At 53.0% G+C, this 18,380-nt stretch overlaps 1 protein-coding gene across 6 annotated transcripts; it reads right to left on the minus strand.

Annotated features, from left to right (window-relative positions):
* Positions 1-11,536: 11,536 nt before the first annotated feature.
* On the minus strand, positions 11,537-17,621 carry SPRY1 (sprouty RTK signaling antagonist 1). 6 transcript variants are annotated; one of them, XM_081304655.1, is made up of 2 exons: positions 16,919-17,141; positions 11,537-13,688 (listed from the first exon to the last, which is right to left on the minus strand). In XM_081304655.1, exon 2 carries the CDS (start codon positions 13,631-13,633, stop codon positions 12,668-12,670), a length of 966 nt encoding a protein of 321 aa, XP_081160781.1. In that variant the 5' UTR covers positions 13,634-13,688; positions 16,919-17,141; the 3' UTR covers positions 11,537-12,667. The 6 variants fall into 6 exon arrangements, 5 of the variants coding, with proteins under 5 accessions (XP_081160781.1, XP_081160782.1, XP_081160778.1 ...); XM_081304656.1 differs by lacking the exon at positions 16,919-17,141 and adding an exon at positions 15,838-16,162; XM_081304652.1 differs by lacking the exon at positions 16,919-17,141 and adding an exon at positions 15,596-15,980.
* Positions 17,622-18,380: the final 759 nt, after the last annotated feature.

Below are 18,380 nucleotides of genomic sequence, written 5' to 3' on the forward strand. Positions count from 1 at the left end.
TTTGGGAGATTTCCACATTTACTAACAATAGTGCTTTGATTTGTATAACTTAAATTATATAGCATGTATCTGTTATATAATTTATAAATAAATATTATTTAATAATATTTCTGAGGCAAAGCACATTTAAAAGAAGGGATATTTGAGGGGTTTCTTGCCTATGCTAAGCTCAGCAAGAAGAATACACCATGATTTAGAATGCAGCGGAGAAGGAGCATCAGCATCTGAGAGGCCGAGGCCCAGTCAGACTCTGGCCCTCACAGGAACGGGAATGCATGTGGTTTGTGCCGCAAACAACTAAGGCCAGTGACGTGAAGGGCAGATATTCCAGGGTCTCCCATCCAGTCAAGATGTCCTGGAGAGTTGTGTGACCAGCTGAGTGGCAGGTAAGACATGCGAGGTCCTCCAAGTCTGCTTCCTGCAGGGCCAGACCCTTCTGCCGATTCCTAAAATCATCCTCGCCTGGAAACCTTAACATGGTCAATGGTACGCCCAGAACTCTCGGCATCAGACAGTTACCCAATGTTCAAAATGACTCTATTTCACATTTGCAAGACTAAAATGCCTTTAAGCTGGATACACATCCTGTCCGAATACAAACCTAATTGATACAGCCAATGGCACTCAGGCCAGGAAAACAGGAGCCACATGCCATAAAGTTCAGGAAAGAATATTGATGGATGTCTATGAGGGCCTACTATGAGCAGAGCACCGAGAGGCAGGTAATTCAGAAACATAATCCGTCTCAAGGAATGACAGCCTAGGAAGGGAGACAGGCAAGAGCATTAAGAAGGAAACAGGAAAAACCGCAGATTACACAAGGCTCTAAAGAATTTCTGGGAGGAATTATTTAGGCATGACCCAATCAGGGAAGTGGGCTTCAACCCAGCCACAGGTGAACAGGGTTAAAAAGACACAGGCCAGCTCTGGTCTGAGTCTGAAGGTGTGTTCAGGGACAGGAGGGGACCAAACCCACTGGTTGGAAGGCAGGCGGCAGAAAGGGCGGATTGGGGTCAGCCAGGGCCTGACCCTGAACTGGTTGTAAAGAGCAGAGTGGCTGCAGGAAAGGAGGGCAGGCAGGGGGAGAGACCTGGGCCCTCCCAGAGACATGCAGGCTGATGCACTGGAAAAGATTAATTTTCGGTATGGGTATTTGCTCTGCAGGCCCACTGCAGGCCCATGACATGGTGATGATAAATGACACAGTGTTTCCGAGGGTAAATCACCTCTTCCAGCTGGGCAGCTCTGCAGACACACAGTTTCCACTGGGTCAAAAGGACCGGGTGTTTGCACACAAAAATACAGTTGTGCGTTTTTTCCCCTTGAGAATCTGCCCCCCAGGTAACATCTGAGCGGCGCCCCCACCCCCCAGGAGGCCGGGGCCGGGCCTGCGGTGGGGTTAGTCATCTGCGGTGCCAGGGGAGGATGCGGTCCCTGCTTGGGTACGTTAGTAGGGCATAACCTCAAAGGAACTCCCTCACACTCTGTGGGGAAAGGAATAAATGTTTGTTTTGAAAGATAAGCATGGGTAAGTAGGAAAGAATGCTCAAGGGCAAATACTTTTGAAAAAAAAATGCTTTATGAAAGAATGTTGGGTCTTGTTTCTTTCAAGAAAGGCCAGTTCAAGCAGACTTTTCTTTTTCCCAAGAGTACAGCCTGCTCTCTTCTTTCCAGAATCTGCCAGATTTCAGTCCATGCCAGGCACACTCTCCCCTGGACACAGAGCCACTCCCGGTCAGGACAGGGACTGGACTTCCACACCAGCCCCCCTGTGACTGAGCTCCTGAGACCACAGCAGCTTCCCCAACACCTGTCACTGCTCTTTAAGGATCACCTCCTGAGAAGAGCTTCTCCATGTCTCCCCGTGGACCTCAGCCACCCATAAAACATAGAAAAGCCTGATTCCCGTAGCACCCTCTCCCACATTTCAAACTAGACGGGGAAAAGAGGACCAATTCCAAACCCAATCTTATTTTGACCTCGTTTGTATGGTTTCTGTAAAAATCTGGATTGGCCTGCATCAGCCTGTTGCCATGGTGGACCCTGCTCAGGAAAGGTAACTGGACTGGCAGCTCTGAGGACAGCCGAAGTCCAGGTCCTGGACTAGCCCAGGTCCTGGAGCACTCAGGTCATGGAGCAGCCCAGGTTGTGGAGCAGCCCAGGTCATGGAGCAGCCCAGGTCATGGAGTAGCCCAGGTCATGGAGTAGTTAGGTCATGGAGTAGCCCAGGTTGTGGAGCAGCCCAGGTCATGGAGCAGCCCAGGTCATAGAGCAGCCCAGGTCATGGAGCACTCAGGTCATGGAGTAGCCCAGGTCATGGAGTAGCCCAGGTTGTGGAGTAGCCCAGGTCATGGAGCATCCAGGTCATGGAGCACCCAGGTCATGGAGAAGCCCAGGTCATGGAGCACTCAGGTCATGGAGTACTCAGGTCGTGGAGTAGCCCAGGTCATGGAGCACCCAGGTCATGGAGAAGCCCAGGTCATGGAGCACTCAGGTCATGGAGCACTCAGGTCATGGAGTACTCAGGTCGTGGAGTAGCCCAGGTCATGGAGCACCCAGGTCATGGAGAAGCCCAGGTCATGGAGCACTCAGGTCATGGAGCACTCAGGTCATGGAGTACTCAGGTCGTGGAGTAGCCCAGGTCATGGAGCACCCAGGTCATGGAGCACCCAGGTCATGGAGTACTCAGGTCATGGAGCACTCAGGTCATGGAGCACTCAGGTCATGGAGTACTCAGGTCGTGGAGTAGCCCAGGTCATGGAGCACCCAGGTCATGGAGAAGCCCAGGTCATGGAGCACCCAGGTCATGGAGCACCCAGGTCATGGAGCACTCAGGTCATGGAGCACTCAGGTCATGGAGTACTCAGGTCGTGGAGTAGCCCAGGTCATGGAGCACCCAGGTCATGGAGAAGCCCAGGTCATGGAGCACCCAGGTCATGGAGCACTCAGGTCATGGAGTACTCAGGTCGTGGAGTAGCCCAGGTCATGGAGCACCCAGGTCATGGAGAAGCCCAGGTCATGGAGCACTCAGGTCATGGAGCACTCAGGTCATGGAGTACTCAGGTCGTGGAGTAGCCCAGGTCATGGAGCAGCCCAGGTCATGGAGCACCCAGGTCATGGAGAAGCCCAGGTCATGGAGCAGCCCAGGTCATGGAGCACCCAGGTCATGGAGAAGCCCAGGTCATGGAGCACCCAGGTCATGGAGCACCCAGGTCATGGAGAAGCCCAGGTCATGGAGTAGCCCAGGTCATGGAGCACCCAGGTCATGGAGCACCCAGGTCATGGAGAAGCCCAGGTCATGGAGCAGCCCAGGTCATGGAGCACCCAGGTCATGGAGAAGCCCAGGTCATGGAGCACCCAGGTCATGGAGCACCCAGGTCATGGAGTAGCCCAGGTCATGGAGCAGCCCAGGTCATGGAGCACCCAGGTCATGGAGAAGCCCAGGTCATGGAGTAGCCCAGGTCGTGGAGTAGCCCAGTCATAGAGCAGCCCAGGTCATGGAGCACCCAGGTCATGGAGTAGCCCAGGTCATGGAGTAGCCCAGGTCATGGAGTAGCCCAGGTCATGGAGCAGCCCAGGTCATGGAGCACCCAGGTCATGGAGAAGCCCAGGTCATGGAGTAGCCCAGGTCATGGAGTACTCAGGTCGTGGAGTAGCCCAGGTCATGGAGCAGCCCAGGTCATGGAGCAGCCCAGGTCATGGAGTACTCAGGTCGTGGAGTAGCCCAGGTCATGGAGCACCCAGGTCGTGGAGCACCCAGGTCATGGAGCACCCAGGTCATAGAGTAGCCCAGGTCATGGAGAAGCCCAGGTCGTGGAGCAGCCCAGGTCGTGGAGCAGCCCAGGCCATGGAGTAGCACAGGTCGTGGAGAAGCCCAGGTCGTGGAGTAGCCCAGGTCGTGGAGCAGCCCAGGCCATGGAGTAGCCCAGGTCATGGAGAAGCCCAGGTCATGGAGCAGCCCAGGTCATGGAGTACTCAGGTCGTGGAGTAGCCCAGGTCATGGAGCACCAGGTCATGGAGAAGCCCAGGTCATGGAGTAGCCCAGGTCGTGGAGTAGCCCAGGTCATGGAGTACTCAGGTCATGGAGAAGCCCAGGTCATAGAGTAGCCCAGGTCGTGGAGTAGCCCAGGTCATGGAGCACTCAGGTCGTGGAGTAGCCCAGGTCATGGAGCACCCAGGTCATGGAGCACCCAGGTCATGGAGCACCCAGGTCGTGGAGCACCCAGGTCATGGAGCACCCAGGTCGTAGAGTAGCCCAGGTCATGGAGAAGCCCAGGTCATGGAGTAACCCAGGTCATAGAGCAGCCCAGGTCGTGGAGAAGCCCAGGTCGTGGAGTAGCCCAGGTCGTGGAGTAGCCCAGGCCATGGAGTAGCCCAGGTCATGGATCGCCCAGGTCATGGAGAAGCCCAGGTTGTGGAGTAGCCCAGGTCATGGAGTAGCCCAGCACTTTTGACATCTTCATGGTTTCTCGTTGCCTTGGTTCTGCTTTCTGCTGCTGTTTGTCCCTCAGCAAGACTTCGCCTGTCCGAGCTTCCACGTCTTTGTCGTAAGTGGGGGAACGGAGTCACTGAAGGCTCCCCCAGGTTTGCCTCTGAGCAGCAGCTGTTTCTTCAGGGGCCCTTTTCCCGATCACCAAGCATGCGTGTTCCCACCCGCCTTCCTGTCCCGCGGTCACCACCGTTATCCCTGACTTTCAGGAACAGGCAGAGGAAAGCACCGTGGCCAGCGCGGTTCCCAGGATGCCCCAGGGAAACCAAATGCCAAGACTGTGCGGTTCAGAGGGGCGGGGCCGGGCGGGGATCCGGAGCGGGGTTGCAAGGAAGGTCTCTAATTTAGTTTCTGTTTAATTTTCAGAGCCTCCGATTTCCTCTTGCCTCTGGGCACCCGTAACCCATTCCCTGTTCCAGGGGCCGTGGGGGTCAGGCGGCAGGAGAAAGGACACTTCGGCACACCTCGGAGAGGCCTGTGTGAGGACGCTCTGCTCCTAGGCTTCTCTCGGTCTGTCTGAAGGCTGCTCTGCTGAGGGCACCAGCGCCGGCCGGCAGGCCATCCACATTCCTCCTCCCCCAGCTTCTTCCAGCCTCCACTGTCCACCCCCCAGCCCAGCGGCTCCACGCAGTGCTGCCTGAGGTGTCCTCCTGAAGCCCATCTGTCCTGATGGTGCTGCCAGGGACCCCCGTGGCCTGGGGGACAGCTGGGCTTTTCCCAGGGCAGTCTCACTCTCCGTGGCGCACTCCTGTGCTCCCACAGGGACGCAGGCTCCAGCAGGTGAGGTCACTAGCGATTTCCCCAGCGTACCACAGTCACCCCCACTCCCTCCCGGGCGCTTCCAGAGACGCTGTGCGCTCCTGGGATGCCCGACGCACCTTTCTGGTCTTCGCAAAGCCTTCCCTGACTGGTGGCTGCCTGCTCCCAGAGTGTCTGCTGGGCCCCACTCCATGTTGCCCAAAAGTATGAGCTCCACTCAGAGGCTGGGATCCTGACCACGGGACCCGTGGCTGTTGGATCCATGAACCGACGGTTGACAAGTCGAGCTGTTCTAACTTTCAAAACTGCCCATGTTTTTGACATTAGAAGCGATATCAAACCACTGCAAACACGGGAATTCCGTCTTTCCTTACTGTGAGGCTTTTAAGAATCAGACTGGCAGGTCGACCCTCACTGAGCTGCTCCCTCTCGTCATACACAGCTACTGGTCCAGGCGCTAGACAGCACGAAGCTCAGGTGTTACATTCGCTTCACTGATATATTTTTTCCTCTTCCGTAATGGGTACAGGAGGACAAAAACAAAACTGGCCGCGGGCAGGTGGAGCGAAAGGGGAATTGCAGGAACTCCAAGCCCAGGCTCAGTAGCCAGGTACAGCCCCCAGCACTGTGCAGAGGTCGGACCCCAGCTGCTGTCCTTCCTTTGGAGAAGAGGGCAGATTCTGGGTGGCCCAGAAGAAAACGGGCTTCTGTCAGGGAATCAAAGTCGTCAGAGCTCCCGCGGCAGGTCTGCCATCTCCAGGCTCTGACATGGTGGGACTGGATTTTGGACCCCTCCCTTGGCTTGCCGGAGTGCACAGAGCTTAGAGGGGACTGGAGGTCAGAGGCCCCTGGCCCTGCACAGTATTCTGAGCGAATGGACGGGTCAACCCATTTTCTTGATTCCACAGCAGATTTTGGTAACAGACCCTTTGTGCTGTAAAAGAGCACATTCCATCCACCAGAACCTCTCCTGCCCCAGCTCATTCCTTAGGACAGGACCCCCCCTCCCCCACACATCCCCTCAGCCCTTAGGGACTTGATTCACAGGCCCCCAGCTGAACGCCACGGGAAGGCCTTTCCCGCGTCAGCGCCAGCTCCCCTCTGTTCAGCCTCTGCTTACCAACTCTCCCACACGGGCTCCTCGGCTTCCCTCAGCTCACAGAGGCCTGGCCTCCCCTCCTGCTTCCTTTCTCTGGTGGACAAGTCTCACCCTCATGGAATACCACCCAGTTCTCACTTTGGCAAATACTCGGACCTCCCCGCAAAGCTCCGGACCCCCTTGAAACTTGGCATTTCTTACTGTGCCCAGGTAACACTTACCGGCCTCACTTGGCCCTCCCAGCTTCAGGGAGAGCCAGCCACAACCTGACAAGTGTCCAAGGCCCCAAGCCTCCCGTCCCCAGCCAGCTGCCCCTCAAGGGCCTCCGCTCCCCAGGCCCTCCCACAGTTCCAGTCCTGTTCTCAAACCAGCATCGGGCACTTTAACCACCTTCTGGACCACCCTCTACTTACCCCAGTGGGGCGCATGTCCACAAGGTGCCGCGGGTCCTCGTGGTCTTTCCTGCTGTGGGTGAAGGACCTCTGCGGATCAGTGCTGCTCGGGGTCTTCCTCCTCCCTCCAGACGGATTCCTGCAGCCACCCTCTCTGCTGGCCCTGCCCTTGCCTCTGGAGGCTCTGCAGCTTCCTATCTGAAACTCCTGCCTCTGACCCCTTCCCGTCACCTCAGGATTCTAGAGGAATAGCCTAACTGCCTGTCCCCACTCCTGGCCTGGGTGGTCGCTACATCTCACCCCAACTCCACCCCCCAATTTAGCTGGGCGTCCCCGCAGCTTTTGACTGTGATGGCTGATTTCCACCTTGAAGTCCAGCTGGAGATCCCAGACTCCTGCCTCTCCATGTGGACGGCCAAAGGTCCTCCCGCGGCCCCTGAGATCCTCCCACTGCCCTGCTCTGAGCTCCACTCCTTCCCTAGGGGGCCCACACTGCAGACCCCTGCACCTCAGCCTGGCCACAGGTCATCACTAGCCTCCCTTGAACTCCAGGACGTCCGCACACCGTGCCATGCTTCAAGGGTTCACCCCCAGAAGCCAGCCATTTGCTGCACAAGTCACCAGAGGCCCTGGCTGAGCTGCCTGAGCTCTTGGGGGCATCCCTACCCTCAGTTGATCTTAGTGTGCAGTACAGCTTAGGCTGAGAACCATGCAGCCAGCTAGAACACGGTTTGCTCAAAGTACTCCTGGTTATCTTTCTTTCTTTCCTTTTTTATTTTTATTTTTGGTGTGCTAGGGATTGGACTCAGGGCTCAGGAATTCCAGGCAAATGCATACCAAGTTTTTCTTTCTCTCGTGGACTGCCATCAACTCACCCTTAACAGATTTGTTCCACTGTCACACTTGTAAATTAACCTGAAAATTGTTCAACCCCGCTGGGCACGGTGGTGCACACCTGTAACCCCAGTGACTCGGGAGGCTGAGGGGAGGGTGGCAAGTCAGAGGCCAGCCTGCGTAACTTCGAAAGGCCCTGTTTCTGATGTTTAAAAAAAGGGGAGGGGGGCTCAGTTGGTGATGTGCTTGCTGCACATGATAAGGCCCTGGGTTCGATCCTCAGCACCACACACACAAAAAAGGGTGGGGGGTGTAGCTCAGTGGCAAAGTGCCCCTGGGTTCAAACCCCAGTACCCCCATCCCTCTGCCCCTCAAAAACCACCAAAACCCTTCATTCACCCAAGCCAACCCCTCTTTCCTTCTGGCCATTTACCACGTGTGTGTGGAGCAAGTTGTTTGTGGGTTTGTTTAATAAAGTTCACTTTATTTTGGCAACTAGATCATGACTTTAGGCAAGTAACCTCTTTGAATTCGAAATGAAAAGACTAGATTAGAAGACCTCTAAGTTTCTTTCTAGGCAAAATCATGATTCTATTACTATTTCATCACAATAAGCTCTCCAACTGCTGGAGAATGGCATTTCCAGAATGGTTTGCTTAAGTGCCCGGTTCACAACAGGTCTAGGCTCCCCTTTGGATGTATCCAGGGTGATATTATCTGACAGATCACATCAGTCTTTTCAATAATGAAGACTCAATAGTGATTTCTAATCACCGTCCCCCTAAAGCAGTCCGAAAGGTGGCAAGAACCAGTCACAAGAGGTCTTAAGTCGGAAGCCAGGCTGCGGCCCCTTTCACGGAAGGCTCAGATCAGTGCGCTCCCTCCCTCCCCTCCAAACCTGCACCGAGGAAGTCCGAGGGCTCAGCCCTCAAACCAAGTGTCACTTTTCACCAGTAAAGATGATCATAGCAATGAAGTCATTTCGGCTTGTTTGGGATACCTCGGTGCGAACCATGTGCAGCAACACCCCATCGTCTGGATTTCGGCCAAAACATTACCAACTATCAGAGGTCTCCTGCTGGAGAAGAGCGTGCTGAGCCCTGAGTAGAGGCCTGCTGGCTGCGGGGGAGGGAGAAAGGCTTGAAGGGCTCCTCAGGTGGAGGAGCCTGGCCCTGTCTTCTCGGGCCGGGCCGTGCCGTGCCTTTGTTTCACATTCTCCAAAGGAAGGAATCGGACTGAATGAATCCATCCCAAAATTTGCCTGATAAAATCACCCAAAAAACTTTTTGAAAGTATTGAAAAGATACCAGCCCCCTCCCCTGTGATTTTCCCCCAGGCTTGTGAATGGATGACCTATCTGCTTTCATACTCAGCGGAGGAGCACGAAGGCACCCACCCTCCGAGGTGTCTCTAGCCCCAGATTCTGCAACACAGAGAACAGCACACCTAAAGGCCCTGGATAAGTGTAGCAAGATGGCTCAGCAGCATTCTCAGTGAAAGTGAGCAGAGCCAGCACCTGTCGGGCCAGCACGGCTGTGGGATCATCTGACCAGTGGAATAGTGAGGGAAACAGGCTTCTAGCAAGTGGGCAAGAGAATTCTGAGTTTTGTTTTCAAACACCTGACTCTTCCAATTAGAAAAAACAAAGACAAAACCTCCGGGATTGGGTCGAATTTGTTTTCAGAGCTGGGCCTGGAGCCCGCTGGGCCAGGCACCGCCACTGACCACACCCAGCTCTCGGAGGGCGGAAGAGAATGGCTGCCCACTCTTTTCTGTTGGATTCAATATTTCAATACTCTTCAAAAGGGGATTGTATTTGTGTATAAAAAGCTATGCATAAAATCAGCCATGAAATGTAGGACTCTATTAAAAAAAGGAAAGATTTAGGAAGAGGAAGTCATTTCAATTCTACCAATCCTCTGGAAATTAATCCTCTTAGTTTGGTTCATTATCAATTTGAGGGTAAAGTTTTCACTTTAAAGACCACCATTTTGGGGTTTTGTCTTTAGGTAGTAACTGGAATGTTGTATGATTTGCATTTTGAAAATCATGAGATAATTGTAACAGATTCTATTTAAAGATTCATCTCAGCACGTCACAAAACAAACACGTCCACTGAGTCACATTCCAATTTCCTGCTAGGTCACATTTTATAAACTCTGTTATCTGGCAACTACCCAACTAGAGAAATACTGTTCCGGTCTTATTCACAATTACATTATCTACATAAGTAAGGCTTCTTCAAAATGGAAAGTCACCAGTAGTAAGGAAACGCACTGGAATAGCACCACTTATCCAAAACATCACTGATGGGCAGCAGGAGCTGCGAAGGAGCAACTGGAGTAAGAAGGCCACCCAGATGCTCCCTGTGTCACTCTTCATCTAGCAGTCCCAGTGGGGGCAGAGGCACGGCCAGAGAGCCTGGCCCTCTCAAAGCCTGAGCATTCTGGAGCAATGGCCGGTAGCAGGTTCAGAGCTCAGGACTCAGCTCTCGGGACATGACCGACACCCCAGGTCTAAACAAGGAGGAGTCTGGAGTCAGGCGTTTATGCTCTGGCACCCAACTAGCCTGCCAGGAGTCCACGCTGAGCCCCGGGGCAGCGACCACCTCTGAACCCCATGAGCTCGCCCAGCCAGAAGCTGCAGCCTGCAGCACAGCTCCCTCTCCGAGGTCACACCACGTGCCGCTCTTAGCCTGGTGATGACGGAGACAGACAGCTCTTACACCAGCTCCTAACTACACCAATGTCTGAATGACAACACCCAAACCACACTGCATTTTGAGGGAGGCTGTTTATATACCTCATTAGGAGCCAAATCTGAAGGAAATACTGGGAGCACTGAGACCATGGTGACATCACAGGACGCGTGCGGAAAACGAAGCCCACGTTCTGAAAGAGCAGAGATGGCAAAGCAGCTCTGCCACGCGAGTATTCATTTTGAAATGTTCTGCTTGCAGCACAGAGAAAATATTTGATAGATGTCACATTACCAACTGGTAGGGTCAGTGGCTCGATGGAGAAGCTTGAAGGCAAGTTTCTCCCAATTACACTGTCTGTACTCGCCAAGCCAAGGCCTGGTGGTGGAGCACACACTCCTAAGCAGCAGCACATCCGTCAGCGACCACCAGACACCACCTGGACAAGGGCTTTGGTCACGTGGGTTCAGATTGCGTCAGCAGCTAATTCTCAAATGCAGATCATCATGGACGATATCATTTAGCCACAGGGAGAGGGTGGGACTGAGAGTGGGGACTCACGTGATCAAGAATTTCATCAGACCCAGGAGGCTCAGCGTGGACTCCTGGCAGGCTAGACGGGTGCCAGTGGTTTCAATCAGACTAAAAACCAGAAGGCATAGAATATTTACTTTATCTATGTGGAGTTTCAGCCCCAGATTTCTTACTCCATGACACATAAAGTGCAATCTAAACAGGTCACATTAAAGACCTATTAAAGGAAACAGAAAAGTGTTCAAGACACCTGACCGTGTGAATCATTCCTTTGGTGCTCTCCAACTTCTAAGTGCTTTGTAAAGTGACAGTCCCAGGATCCTAGGGCGTCCACCGAACTAGATTCCTTAAGTCTTGCTGATGAATTTCTGAATAACCCAAGACATCTAAGATAAACTTAAAAACTCACAGAAGTGCCCCGTCTCAAGAAACTATGACAACACAAAACCTCACACTTACAAAATAGCCAAAGTAGGGAGGTACTACTAATATTACAAAAAAAATTTTTACTTTATAAAGTGATTCACTTGTGCACTTGCTGAAACAGAACTTGCATTACAAGATTTTGACTGACGTACTTTGCAGGAAACATCAAGCTTATAATTTGAGGTCACCTGCATCCAGATTCAATACCTCAAGGGAAAGAAGTAAATTGAATATATGTGAAAAAGAATCAAAGCAAATAATAAAATCACCATAACAGTATAGGCTAATAAATGAAGGCAGCGAGAGACAGTTATTAATTAATATATTTTCTGCATTGTAGTTAACATATGTACTTTCTTCGTGTCACTTTATTTTTTCCATTAAGTATTGATATTTTGTTATATTCAGACAGGAGTACATTTCAACAGTCTTTTGCAATAAATATCATAAAATAATAGAGATTCGCATAATAAATATTCTTTACAATAAAAAAGTTTAACAAACTTTTGTCTTAAAAATAGTCAGAATTCAACTTTGTGATTTATACATAAAATATACAAAAAGCACCACAGTTTGTGGTTAAGGCAATGAAAACACAGAAAAATTAGAATCACCCAGCTGCTAACTACCCAAGGGGCCAAAAGAAGCAACCACGAAGGAGCCAAGACCACTCCAGGCAGCTCAGCTCTTTAACACCCAGAGACAGGCCAGCAATCAGCCTGTCACCAAGAGCCCCTGTCAGTAACAGAGATTTGGTGAAGAGCATGGGCGTGGGGGAGGGGGGGCGCTGAGCCCTCCAGACAGGAGGCTGCAGCAGGAATGGGGCAGGTACAGGATCTCCACGCTGTGGAGCAAACCCAAAACCACAGAAAGGAGGAAACACCCGCCACAAGACACCTCCGTGAGGCAGCGCCCGACCGAGGGAGGGAACCAAGGAGCAGAGGGGCAGTGGCTAAAGGGAACTTTCACGTCATGGCAAAACTGGCTCCTCCCTTCTACTCACGGTCCCATGTTAGGACAATGCCCCTAACTGCAGACAGACTGGAGACAGGGCTTCTTCAAGCAGCCTGACAGCTGCCTCCTCCAAACCAATTTCCTTGCTCCCACCGAAGCCAGTCAAAGACAGCCTGGGCCACTGCAGTCCGGGGGTGTGTGGGAGCACCACTTTGGAGGGCCACTTGTAGAAGAAAAAGGCTACCCAGAAGCCCTCGGCCCTCGGCTCTTGCCATCGGTGAGAGTCCGCGCAGTCTCGGTCTCCTCTCACTGAAGATCACCCACAATAGAAACGTAAACTCCATGAGTCAGACCTTGGAATGGGGAGCAGAAGGCAGGAAGCAGGGAAAACTCAAAGAAAAGAAGCTCAGCATCCAACAGGATCTTCCTCTACAGCCACAGCTGGAGAGCCAAGGTCCAGGAGGTGCAAGCCCCTCCATAGATCAGGAGGGCTTGCCCTGGGCCCGGGAGGTGCAGCTGTCCAGCTTACAGTAGACAGTGTTGGAGTGCTTGCACCTGCACCCTGGGCGGTGCACCCAGTCGTAACACCCCCGGCAGAGCTTCAGGCACCCCTTGGCCGGAGGGTAACAGAGCAGGCAGGGCAGGAGCAGCGACATGGCTCCCATGCACAGGTACCTGGAGCAGCAGTGTGACTGTGAGCAGGAGCACGGGTGGTCTGAGCAGGAATCCCCCTCGTCGTCGTTGGAGCAGTGGTAGAAGAGGCCCTTGACCAGGCACATGCAGGTCCCGTACTCCACCATGCTCTCCGCGGAGCACAGGCACTGCCGGTTGCAGGCCAGGCAGGAGGGCAGGGTCCGGGGCGCCGTGCACTCCCCGCACTTGCACTTCCGGCACCGCTCGCAGATGAACTTGTGCTGGGCCGGGTCCTCTTTTGAGGAACCCTTCAGGTCATCCACAGTCAGTTGTTTGGGCTGGGTCCGGACCGCCCTCTCGGACCTCTGAGCAGGGCCAGGCCTGGTTGGCGGGGAGCGTCCCAACAGCCCCTGCTCTGAGGAGGCGCTGCTGCTGCTGCTGCTGCCAGAGCTGGCTGCACTGCCAGTGCTGGTGGACCTGCTCAGAACGGGGCCCCGGGCACTGCTCGAGGATCCCGCGGGGCCCAGGTGGCTGGAGGGTCTCTGGTGGTAGCCATTATTCACATTGACTGGTATGATTTCATGCGTCCTCTCCTGCTTTTCTGGTCTGGGTGCTGTCCGAGGAGCAGGTCTCTTCACCACGGAAGGCCCTTCTGTGTACTCATTGCTGCCTCTGATGGCCTTGATCTGGTCAAGGGACAAAATAGCAGCAGGCGGAATCTCTCTCTCATTGTCTGTCCTCTGACGGCCATCCAAAGAAGGCTGCTGGGTCACAACTAACGAAATTCCACTGCCATGCTGATTTGGGGGCTCCATGTGTGGGGACCTTGGATTGTAGCAGTCAGCGGAAACCTGGCATGCATCTGAAGTCCTAGAAAAGAAACGGAAAATTAAGGAAAAAGAGAAAATAAACGACAGGAAGCGTTTGTTGGGGGAGGGAGGTCCTGTCAAGTCACAAAGTGCCTAAACCACCTGGTAATGGTCTCCTTATACAGTAATGCTGGGGTCCTGACCAGCATCCAATTCTGAGAGGCTATGGACACTTCATAGGGGAATATAAGCAAGAGACCCCATGCCATAAAAATCAGACGTTTTTCCAGCTTTAAAAAGGCAGAATCAAGAGGAAGTAATGTCTTCCTGTTTGTGCATCCAACAAAAATTAAAATGAAATTTGCCTTGGTGAAGAAATCTGGGCACAAGCTCTGGGAGAGCTCTCGTCTTGAGAAAGCTGAGTGTCGGTTCACTGGTGGTTTGCATAAAGGAAATGTCTACTACCTCTTGAAAATCAAGAATGACATGGGTGCCCAGGCCTTTTGTTGGCTGAATGCTATTACATGCTTTAGATTAAAGGAAATTAAGGAAAGCATTTTCCAAAAAGCTCAAGCTATTCCAAACTAAAATGGAATATCGGAATATGCGGTCATGTTTAGTAGAAATCAGAAGTCAAAGGCTACCTCATTACTGATCTGTGAGGTGCACAATAAAGGATAAGAAGCACAAGAGTTCTTGGTGTGTTAACAGTCACTAACACACACACACACACCATTCTGTCACTATTGTAACAGTATTCACATCCGACTTCTTTAAAAGCTTGAACAAGAGCTCAGTCACATAAGAAGATAACTTTTATGCACAAGCGTCAGGCTTTCAAGCAGGGTGGGGAAATCCTGAGAAATTAAAATATTACCCAAATTTCCTTTAATTTAAAAATATGTGTTTATATGACTGACCTTGATCTTCAAAAGCACTGCCGACTCTGAGTCATTGTGCTTCTTGTAATAAGTATACTAATATCCTGATCAAAATAGGCATTTGGGTTTCCAGGCTCATAGTGACATATTTCTAAGTTGTAATGTAATCTTCATAAAACAAACTACCAGATATAAAAACGTTCCCATTTCCAATCAATGGCAAACTATATTTCACACATATTCTCTGTAAAGTCTACAGATGCAATCCAAATCAAGACTGAAAGGGGAAAATGCCCGTTGTCACTACTGCCCTATGCCCCAAACCCCATCTTAAGGAATAAAGCGGAACCAAGCGCCTGCACTGAGCGTCCTGGACTCTCCTCCAGGTTCACTTCTCCAGCGCCCACTACTTTTACCTTCCTGCACGCGGCGAGAAACAGTCACCACGCGGGGTCTGGTCCAGTCCTTAAGGGCTGTTAAGATCGGCTCTTACTCCGGCCCCTTAGACGCGCCGAGGCCCGGCCCTCCCCAGGCAAGGGGCGCTTTAAGAACCGACTGCCCGCAAGGCCCCGCGGGCGGCCCCGCACCCCAGCGCAGGTCCCCGGGGCTGGGACCGGGGCCGAGCCCACGCCGCGGGCCAAGGGCACCGGCGGGCAGGGCCCGGGGCGCGGGAGGCGCCCTCGGACCGGGGACCGCGTACCTCCTCGCACTGTCCTCGGCGCTGGCTTCCCACGGCTCCGCAGCGCCGGCCGCGTCCCCCGTCCCCAGACCCGCTTCCCGGGCGCGCGCCCTCTGCGCTCCTCCGCAGGCAGCGCGAATAAATAGTCGCCGCGGAGGACGGAGAGGAAAAAGTTATGAATGAAAACAAGCTCTCCAGGGGGGCGAGGCCCCCGCCTCGCGAGGCGGCCGCGGCTTTTAAAGGGGCAGCGCCCTCTCCCGCCGCGCCCGCGCCCGCGCCGCGCGCAGCACCCGGGCCGCCCCAGGCCGCGGCGCGCTCCGGGCCGCCCCGACACGCGCGGCGCCCGCTGCGGACAGGGCCCTCCGCCCGCCCCGGACCCGTCCCGACCCGCACCTGCCGCACACTCACCCAGGCCGGAGCGGCGGCGGGGGCCCTCGCCGTGCGGCCCGGCCCGGGTCCCGGTTCGGGCGGCGGGCGGCGCGGCATCAACCGCGGCGGGGAGGACGCGGGGGCATCGCCCGAGCCTCGGTGCGTCGGCCCGCCCCCGCCGCCCCGCCGAGCGCCCCCCGCGGCCCCCTTCCGGCCGCCGCGCGCGGCTCTCCCGCGACCTCTCCCGGCTCGAGTGCGCCCCGCGGCTCAGCAGCATCCACCTGGGGCTCCTCTCCTGCAGCCCTGTCCAGGAACCAGCTGAGGAAGTCCCTTCGCTCGCGCTCTCCGAGCCTCGGGAACGCGAGCTGGCACGCGGCGGGGAGGCGTGCGCGCCGGGCGCCGCGCGGCTCCCTCCGCTCCCCGCGGGGCAGGCAGGCAGGGGCGGCTCCGGACGAGTGGATCCACGTCGCGGGCTCGGCGGGCCGAGGCCGGTGGGGGAGGGGCTCCCACCCGCCTCTGGGGGGCGAAAGGAGCGAAGTTCGGGGTCCTTCTCAGGGCGAGGTGGGCGGACGTCGTCCTGGTCCCCGCGCAGGCCGAGGCGCTCCGCCGATCCCGCACGCTGGGCAGTGGGCGCCGCGTCCCGGCAGCCGCGGTCCCGGCAGGTCAGCCTCTCCTGGGCAGCGCTCACTTCCAGTCCTCCGCCCCTCCGGTTCCACGGCGAAACGCCTGCCACAGATGATCACAGAGAAACACGTCAGTCTCCCTTCTCTCCGGGCCCTGGGACGCGCCGCGCGCCCGCCGCCGGCCAGCTCGCCCGCGCCCGCAGCCCAGCCATGTGCCCGCGCCCGGTGATTGACAGGCCGGCGCAGTCGCGTGTCAGCAGCGAGCCTGGGTAACATGCAGCCGTGCACGTTTTGCTGAAGTGCTTTTGCCCCTGGGAATGCCCAGGAGTTCAACCAACGTCAAGCAGCGCCTGTGCGCGCAGGGACTCGGCACGCAGAAAGGAACGCAGGTTTGAACCCGGCTTCGCTCGGACTCGGTCGCCAACAATGCCTAAACAGACCCACGTTGGGTCCAGCCCCTCTTCGGCACAAACGGCCTGTTTCACACAGCGACAGTCCCAGAGGTTAAACTTGTTGCTGTTCGGTTAAGGGGGAAGTGAATGGGACCCTGCTTTTTCTTTTAGCGGTAGACTTTTAAGAGCGTTCAGTAGTGGGAACACTGCCGGTGTTTTGAAATGCAGCCAGTAATCTCAGCTCTAGAGCAAGTTCAAAGAAATGTTCACTTCCTTGCAAAAACCGACATCGCTCACCTTATCTTTCCTAAAATGTCTACGAAGGAAAGGAAGGAAACAGTTCTTACCTAATGCAAAGATTGGAAATTGCTTTTCACGCACATGTACAGCGACTGCAGCTGTTCCTTATCCGGGGCAGGGAGCTGGGTCCGCGGCTATCGCTCTGCAAACCACTGTGTGCCTTACAGAGCGATCCCACTCCTGCTGCAGAATTTCAGCTCCTCGCGGCTACCTCCACCTCCACTCCAAGACACGCCCCCAGTGATATCATGTGTCAATCACACCAGCTGCCCGAAAACCTGGAACAGGATTTCCTCCCGTTTCCGTTGGCTCTTGGTTTGTGTTTACCAACTTGGAAACGTGAACTTATAGACTCGTGTAATAAACATCCTCTAAAAATTGGGGATTGCCTCTAAAAAATCCTGCAAATAAATTTGTCGTGAAGGAACACATTCAAATTTAGCTATCAATCTCTAGTTACCCATCGCTAAGTTAAAAGGATTGAAGTTGAATTAGTAAATAATTGTAAAATAAGAATTTTTTTTTAAAAATGAAAAACGCTGTATGTCAAGCCATCCCTTTGGAACAACTAGAGGGAAAATGTGTATTGATATTTCAAAAATAATAATTTAACATCAGAATTCCTGTCTAAATCAAAGTTGAGAGTAAGTGAAATCTGAAGTTTCAGAAAGAAGTGCTTCTTTTGGCAAATATACCATAACCATATGTTCACCAGGGGGGAAATCTGTTGTGAGTTTTAAAATAAGTGCTCTATCTTGGATTGTGATACAATATTTCCCAAAAGTCAATCACAAGAAAACAAAAATCCCAAATTCTTTCTGTTTTGTAATATATTTGTATAATTTTGAGAAAAAAAAACTATTTTTAACTGATTTTAAAAATCAGTTAAAAGGCAATTAATTAAAATAGAAACAATTCACAGATTTAATAATTCTTAACATATGATATGTCACTGAAAAAAAATATGTAAGTAGGAAACTTGCTTTTTGCTTTTTTACAAGCTGGGATTTTGGATATTAGCAAAACCATGAAGTTCATGCTGCAGTAAAGATAACTGTAGATGAAATTTAAGATTTTAAATTTAAGGTTTTAAAAACTTTTAAAGATAAAAGCTTTTAAAACCCTAAAACAAAGTAAAAAAGAAATATTTTCCCAAGTAGCATGTATCAGGAATAACAAAGTCCATTTGGAAAGCAAACAAAAACAAAATTCAAGAATCTAAATCATATGTAGATTTCAGTATGGATATTTCCAGTTCAAAGTAATTTTTAAAAATATCCTTTATAATAGCAAGTGATTCTGTTGAAACTCCACCCCCACCCAACTGAACTTTTTTTGAAAAAATGCTTGAACACTTTCAAAAATTAAAGTCATGTTTAGAATTGCTTCCAAGGAACCCAGGGCATTGCTGAGGACACCAGCAAAAATCACTAGAAAATAATAGAACAAGAATGAGCCCATGAGCTACATAGGCACCCTTAATGCTCTGAATGGTACTAAAATAGTCTA

The sequence above is a fragment of the Spermophilus citellus genome (assembly GCF_964194105.1).
Source record: "Spermophilus citellus genome assembly, chromosome: 8".
Taxonomy (NCBI): domain Eukaryota; kingdom Metazoa; phylum Chordata; class Mammalia; order Rodentia; family Sciuridae; genus Spermophilus; species Spermophilus citellus.

What these genes read in the sequence shown, in the direction of transcription:
- SPRY1 (XM_081304655.1), bottom strand. Translation starts at nt 13,633, where the DNA reads ATGGAGCCCCCAAATCAGCATGGCAGTGGAATTTCGTTAGTTGTGACC.